General features: G+C 37.4%; 1 protein-coding gene and 1 non-coding gene across 2 annotated transcripts in view; one reads left to right on the forward strand and one right to left on the reverse strand.

Annotated features, from left to right (window-relative positions):
* The window catches only part of LOC108253600 (oxytocin receptor), a gene marked incomplete at both ends in the record, with an annotated part of 28,825 nt that extends 25,909 nt beyond the window's left edge, over positions 1-2,916 (reverse strand). Inside the window, 1 exon segment of the mRNA XM_026830364.1 lies at positions 2,760-2,916. Coding sequence (XP_026686165.1) covers positions 2,760-2,916 — 157 coding nt within the window.
* Positions 2,917-7,482: 4,566 nt separating this feature from the next.
* Positions 7,483-7,645, forward strand: LOC113471306. The gene has a single exon (XR_003394055.1). It is a non-coding gene; the product is annotated as a U1 spliceosomal RNA (small nuclear RNA).
* Positions 7,646-8,067: the final 422 nt, after the last annotated feature.

The raw sequence follows: 8,067 nt of genomic DNA on the forward strand, positions 1-8,067 counted from the left end.
GATTTATCGTTCTATCTGTTTCGAGTCCGCCCGCGCAAAACTGTCATGGTAAATTAAGTTTATCAAAAACGCTTTATCAAAAAAATTCAAGAAAGTAGAGAGAAAAATACAAAGAAGGAGGGAAGGAGAGAGAAAAGGCGACAGAGGGAGGGAGAAAGGAAAATAAAGAGAGAAGGATCCTTATCTATGAAGTTATAGATCAGGGGTTTCCAACTAGCGGCCCGCGGGCCACATGTGGCCCGCTGGACCATTTTTGTGGCCCGCGAAGCTTTTTGGGATTTGTACAAACTTCCCTAAATGTAAAAAATCTGACCCCCTTTAGTGTTCAGATACAATTAGGAGGATACTTTTTGAAAAAATCTGACCCCCTTTAGTGCTCAGATACAATTAGGAGGATACTTTTTGAAAAATTTCGCCTGCGGCGCTCAAAATTCGGATTGCATTTCTGTAAAGTTGGGGGAGGGGGGACATATTGGCCCGCGAAGTACCTTCCAATGTAGATATGTGACCCGCGATGTACCTTCTAACGTAGCATGTGGCCCGCATACACATGGAAGTTGGAAACCCCTGGTATAGATAAAGAGAGAGAGAGAGATAGAGAGAGAGAGAGAGAGGAGGAGATTGTTATTCTATGGTGCTTCAAAAGATAGAATAGGGATCCCCTTAGTCTAAGGTGTAAAGGGAAAAAGCAGCTAACATATTAGGTTAGATTTTGACATTCTAAAATATTCATAAAAAAAGGCAACTCAGAGAGAAAGTAGGTACCTACTCAACCTACCTAGGTAATGTTTTTCTAATAACATAAAATGTAATATAACATAAATTCAGTTGTTTTCTTCTTCTTCTTCTTCTTCTTCTTCTTCTTCTTCTTCTTCTTCTTCTTCTTCTAAAATATTCATAAAAAAAATGCAACTCAGAGAGAAAGATGTACTCAACCTACCTAGGTAATGTTTTTCTATAACATAAATTCAGTTGTTTTCTTCTTCTTATTCTCCTCCTCCTCCTTCCTCATCCTCTACTTCTGCTTCATTCCATCATAAATGCAAGAAAGATTCATATGAAACTTATTGCATAAAATACCTAAGAACTCGTAAAACATGATATTTATTTTATTAATAAGAAGTAAGGGTATGATGCTGCGACTTTAGTTGAAAATAACAAAATAATAACATAATATTATTCCTCATCCTCTACTTCTGCTTCATTCCATCATAAATGCAAGAAAGATTCATATGAAACTTATTGCACAAAATACCTAAGAACTCGTAAAACATGATGTGGCGCTCACAACAACACTCAACACAAATAAAAAATCTTACATAGAAAACGCAGGTTCTCGTTTCTCCACAATTTCCATCTCTGAAGTATAAATATCACTTCCAAATTCTTGGCCAGCTGAGGGTTGGACGAATTTCACCAGCTTGCATGTCCAGTTGGACTGGCCGGGAAAGCGATAGTTGATGTCCCACCACAGCTGGGGTAGTACGTTGAACACACCGGTCACCAGATCGGCAATGCTGAGGTGCAGGATGACACTAGTGAAACTCGTTTCATGCAACGCGTTTCGTGAAACCCGAACATAAGGTTAACACAGAGCAGTGCACACTGTTGAAACCGATTTTCACGAAACTCACTGTGCAATGGCACACGAAACACTTTGCACCCAAAGGCTATCTTAGGTCTATTTGAGGTCGAGTGGATCTTAAAACATCACATCATCACATGCCTTCAGGCACACTCCATTTTTTGTCAAGGGTCTAGGTTTTCCTTGCCCCTGGGATCAATTTATTTGAAGAAACCATTTAATGTGATTTCTCAATTTCTCAGGCACCATAAGGTTTGCACAAAACAACAGAAACCATTTACTCATGTAAATGTGTAATTAAACAATACTTAATAGTGGGAAAACTTCAATCATTCAATCTCTAAGAACTCGTAAAACATGATATTTATTTTATTAATAAGAAGTAAGGGTATGATGCTGCGAATTTAGTTGAAAATAATAACATAATATTACAGAGTTCAATATGGTATTTGAATTACAAGAGGTGTTAGGTCAACCTCGGTGGTGCAGTGGTACTCCGCCGAGTGGAAGGTAATAGACTTCCTGTCTTGAGTTTGGTGGTTCGAGATTAAGTCATGGCATAAAATTCAGTGACTGTCAAGCACTCGTAGTTAAACCCTTTAAGGCGCAATACATACTAGTGAAACTCGTTTCATGCAACGCGTTTCGTGAAACCCGAACATAAGGTTAATACAGAGCAGTGCACACTGTTGAAACCGATTTTCACGAAACTCACTGTGCAATGGCACACGAAACACTTTGCACCCAAAGGCTATCTTAAGTCTATTTCAGGTCGAGTGGATCCTAAAACATCACATCATCACATCCCTTCAGGCACACTCCATTTGTCAAGGGTCTAGGTTTTCCTTGCCCTTGGGATCAATTTATTTGAAGAAACCATTTAATGTGATTTCTCAATTTCTCAGGCACCTTAAGGTTTGCACAAAACAAGAGAAACCAACCAGAGAAACAAAACAAGAGAAACCTACTCATGTAAATGTGTAATTAAACAATACTCAATAGTGGGAAAACTTCAATCATTCAATCCTCATTCATTTGAGAATTTGACCACATAATAATGAAGCTCTAAGGGTTAGGTGGTAGAGAACGCCTCCGGCGTTAACCTCGCCTAGTGGTTACCTTTTTACTCAAGAGTCTATTACTTATTATTATAATTGATTGGAACGCATCTTACCTGAGGAATACAGAAGGTAAACGCAGTGCTCCAAGCGGTCATAATCATAATCCGAGACCGTCTCGAATTCCACGTATGATAGGTGAGCGGATGACAAATCGCTCGGTAGCGGTCGATAGCGATCGCCATCAGTATATAGCTGCTCAGAAACGAGCCCACATTATGTACGACCATATACCCTACATAAGTACATACAATGATTACTTTATAATTATAGCAACAGGCAAGGTAAATTTTGAGCAAAAGTAAACTTTTCCAACCCTAAAAAAACATGCAACATTAGGTACCTACCACCTAGTTTCCTACCCATCTATTCAACCAGGAAGTTTCAATTTGAAGGAAGGTAGGTATATCTAGGTATGTATGTTGAATTTTCCTTCTTTTACAATTCTCACACAAGATTTTTGAAATCCTGAAAATGGTCTTAATAGATCAGTTGCGCGTACTTGGGTGATGTTTCAAAGTCATAGAGCAGGAAAAATGAGGACCAACGGAATTTTTCTTTTTCTTCTACGACTTCTCCCGAGATAAATTGATTTAAAAAATACCGGTAAATCGTGTACTTTGACGTCACGGCATACGCTCCCGTAGGCGATGACGTCACATCAAATGTCCCGAACGGAAAATAAAAATTGAATTTTCGACCTTTTACAGTTATTTTTTCGGAGTTTTGACCTCAGATTTGGATTTTTCCGACTTTTTACATAGGAATCGACCATTTATTTATAATTTTTACCCATTTGCAACTCCTCCAGTGCTGTTTTGGTGCTTTTGTGTTTTCTATTTTGTCAACTTTATGAATGGTTTTGAATTTTAATCTAAACAAAAAGTGTGAAATGAAGGTTTTTATGAAAGGAAAGGGTTCAACCAGAACCGTATGCAGGATTTTATCGAGGGGAGAGGGTGTTAAGAAAAAAATCAGTGACTTACGGCGGATGCTCCAAATTTTGCGGGGGAAGGGGGAGTGGACGCTCCAAATTTTCAGAGTCCAGCCTACAGTAAAGGAACAAAATAGCAGCCTGAGTGGGAGGGAGGGCGGCTAAATAAGGCCTAACAGGGCCCTCCACAGGGGAGGATTCGTCCGGTCCCATTTGCCCTTGACCAGGGCTGCTCAAAGGGTGCCGGTTTTACTTTATATCTTCCATTATTTACATGACCTACTCTTCTTAATTTGTAAAAAAAACTGACCATCAAAAATTTTGTTGATTACCTACATCATTACTTTTCTCCCTTTAGGGCTTCAAGCTAAAGGAAGTAAAAATGTTACAATGAAGGACCCATTAGCCCCTGGGTTATTTAAGCTGAAGAATGGGATCCAACATCCAACACTGTTCAGGCTTTTTTTTTATGGGAGAGAGAAAGAGTAAATTTTTAATCAAATGAAACCAGGTGCTCCATGCTCCATATAACTTAGGTACTTAAAGTAGCAAATATCCCACACACATCTTGGAAATTAAAATAAAAAAAAATCGCCCAATTTAGGTATGCCTCTCTCTCTCTCTCTCTCTCTTTCTTTCTGTCTCGGTTTTAGAGATTTTTCTTAGAAAGCTCAAAAGAAGCCTTTGAAAATTGGTCTTTTTCATGAAACTTAATGAAATGAAAAAAGAAGGTAATATACGGGAGGTAATGAAGGGGACAGGGGGCACCAGTCAATGTCAATGTTCTTGTGTTTTGATGTCAAGAACATTATTCTTTACTCTCTTTCTTCTTCTCTTTCTCCTCCTCCTCCTTCTTCTTCTTCTTCTTCTCCTTCTTCTTCTCCTCCTTCTTCTTCTTCTTGTTCTTCTTCTTCTTCTTCTCCTCCTCTTTCTCCTCCTCCTTCTTCTTTTCTTTCTTTTTAATTTAAAAAAGTAAGAGGTTTACCTATTCGTTTGAAGTTGATAATTACTTTAAGTGGTTGTTTCTGACGACTAAGATAATGTCCACAATGGAAAAGAAAGAAAACTGTAGGGGTTCACATTTGTTCCTTTACTGTATTTGTTCCTTTACTGTAGGCTCTGGACTCTGAATGCCCAAGCCATCTCAAGCCTCTCTCCCCTCCTCTCTAAGCGCCCAAGCCATCTCAATCCTCTTGTATTTTCTTCCCTAATGGCTCTACTTTCACCGTTTCTCTAATTTTCTCATTTCTCACTCCGCCCTTTCTTGTTAGCCCACACATCCAGCACAACCATTCTCATGTCTGCAACTTCCAATTTTCTCTCTTGTGCCTTTGTTAGAACCCATGTCTCACTGAACATAATGTGTAAAATAATTTCACTAACATGTACGCTGTTGTATGTACTGTAGGTACATATTTTAAGCTCCAATAAAATTTCATTAAACATGTAGGTACGTACCTTTGAGTCCTGTATTAACGTTCTTTTAGAGAGGTATTTCTAGGATCGATGTAAAGGCTGTCCTTTGGCTCCTTTTTCCCATCTCGTACGGTGAATCCTTTATATGATTCTCCAAATTAGACCTAACTTTCACGTCGATTTCTTCCATAATGGACAGATCACTTGATCCAGAATACAGTCTTTTTTTTATTGAACCGTTATTTACAAATGTGAGAATTTCAATTTCAATTAGGTAGGTGTAGGTATCCGTTGCTTTGGCCGAGCAATTCTTAATCGCACCCAAACTTAGAGTACAACTTGGTGTTTTTTTACGTAAATATGTATATGAAAAGTTCGCTATTGTCTTAGAAAGTTAATGATTCGTCATAATTATTAATTAGATAAATGCCTAATAAATAAATGATTAAAAATTAAAACCCATCAATCATTGTAATGAAAATGAGGTCTATTATTCATTGTACAATCTAAATTCTAATCTATTAGTCGAGCTGATAGACAATATTCATGGTAATAATTAATTTAATATCAACATCGTTCTATGGCCTATTCAATACAGTGTTATTGCTTCATTAGTTTTCATTTTCATCCCTCATTTCAGCTTATTAGGTATGTTGGTCGTTCTATTCTATTCAATACAGTGTTATTGCTTCATTAATTTTCATTTTCATCCCTCATTTCAGCTTATTAGGTATGTTGGTCGTTCTATTGCCTATTCAATACGATGAGTTTATTGCTCCATTAATTTTAATTTTTATCCCTCACTTTAGCTTATTATGTTGGATGTCTAAATTCATGAAAAAATATAATAATGTAATTAAATGTTGTGTCTGTGTAGAGCACAATAAAGCCACCTACTTAATTTAAGTAAAAAGGAAAGAAATTTTTAATGGTGTTAATCATATTAAAATGTCTGTCACAAGAATCGTTCCCCAATTATTTCACCTACACCTAGATAAATTTTATGACTTGACTTGGACTCGAACCACCAAACTCGAAGTCCAAGGCGTTAATCACTGCACCACTGAGGTCGGTAAACGCCAATCTAATCACAATTTTTGTGGATATCACAGCATTAATATGAACCTCCTTTGCGATCAATTTCCATATTCTCGGTAGGTACCTACCTTCCTACCTACAGACTTATGCAGGTAAATAATAATTTTAAAATTTGACCAAATGAAAAAAAAAAATAATAATAATAATAATAAAATAATGAATACGTATTTTCATTTTAAACAATAATAATTAGTAAGATTAAAATAAAATTAAAAACAATAAAAATTCATGTATCTAGATATTTCCAATTTAGCTAAAAAAAAAGAAGTTTAAATTTTTTTCGTAATTTCTACGAAACTCACGAGAACTGTACGAGAACGAAATTCATTCAAAACGTTCCGAGAACGCGCGATATCCGTCCGAATGCTTCGAATGTCACAGCACAGCCGACAATGATGTCACGGATAGGTGAAACATGGGCTATCTGAGGGGCTGAAAATTGGAAAACGAAACTTTCAGGGGGGTGGGCAGACTTGTTGTCATTGAAATATCCGTGACCTTGACAGAGATGCGAAAGGCACAGAAGGCTCCTTTCCCACAGAGCCTGTGCACCCTTAACCTACCCTACATTAAAGGGTATTAAATATCAATAGGCATTAGGCAGGTTTTGTTTCAGTGCATTGTATCGCAGGACTACGCTTCCAAGTTCCAAGGACACTTGTGCCTTTTAATGCCTTTTAAGGACACTTGTATTTGAGAAAACTGGGAACTTTCTTTGCATAGGCAAGTAGGTAATGTATTGCGTTGATGTGAAATATTTTAACTTTTACATACTTGATTTTTATTATCTAATCAGACGATTTTAATTTTGGACAATAATTGACTTTGAAAAAGCCTTTGATCCTGTACGGTACCTCTCATAGTAATTTTATTTCATGAATTTATCTAAACATGTAGACAAATAGATTCGTTTTCCAAAATGAAATTTCAATCTCTCCTTGCACTAGATTACCTAGGTATTTGTTTGTCGCTTTCAAAGAGGGCGACCACAAGGTACATCTTTTTTTTCCATAAACTATGAAATGCGACAGTATTATAGTGAAGTGATCCTGATACCTGCAATTCACTAGTTTAACGATTCACGTGATTTGCTCTTGATTATTACCAACATACCAAGCAAGACTTTAATTTCAATCAGACACAATAGCTAGCTGCATATCCCCTCGTATAATAAAATAAACAATAAGTATCTTACGAATGATAAAGATAAAAGTAAGTTAGTATAAAACTCTACTTGCTTGAGTAGAAGCGGGTTTATTCTTTCACATATAACTTCTCACTATTTCACGTTTCGAGTCTCACATAAAACCTAAGTGAACCCTACTCAAATCATACTTACCTGGCGTGGAGGTTACCTTGATCAAGAAGGAGGTTCCTCCAGGGTGAGGCCCTTCCATTGCACTTAGGTTGGGTTGACCCCTGCGAGTATTCCAAATGTGAATACCTCGGGCGCGTAATTTTTGGTAGCGGGGATTGCGTACGCGCACATCCCTACCCTATCTGTCCATATTCTTAAATCTTAATAAATAATGTCGATTAGATCAACTTGAGCTTTTAATCATCAAAAGTACGAGAAACACTAGACATTGATTGTAGTCCTTCAACAATATTGACATAATATTAGAATCCTTTCTCCGCGAGAAGTGATCAAATAGGAGGTAGGTACCTACAATATTATGATTTGAAGTTTCTCTTTGGTGTGGGCGCTATACTAAAAGCCGAGAGAGCATTGGGACAAGAGGGCAACCAGTGCGGTTCTCAGCACTTCACCCATACGAGAGGTTGAGTAACCAGTAAAGTGTAGGAGAGGGACTAGACAGAGGGGTAGTTCCGAGTCCTGTCGATCTTCTTTGTCTTGACAAGTTAACTCTTGCAGTCTTGTTAAAATATTGTGATCGAGAGCACGTGGTAGATAC

Source organism: Diaphorina citri, unplaced genomic scaffold, assembly GCF_000475195.1.
Source record: "Diaphorina citri unplaced genomic scaffold, Diaci psyllid genome assembly version 1.1 scaffold2274, whole genome shotgun sequence".
Classification (NCBI taxonomy): Eukaryota; Metazoa; Arthropoda; class Insecta; order Hemiptera; family Psyllidae; genus Diaphorina; species Diaphorina citri.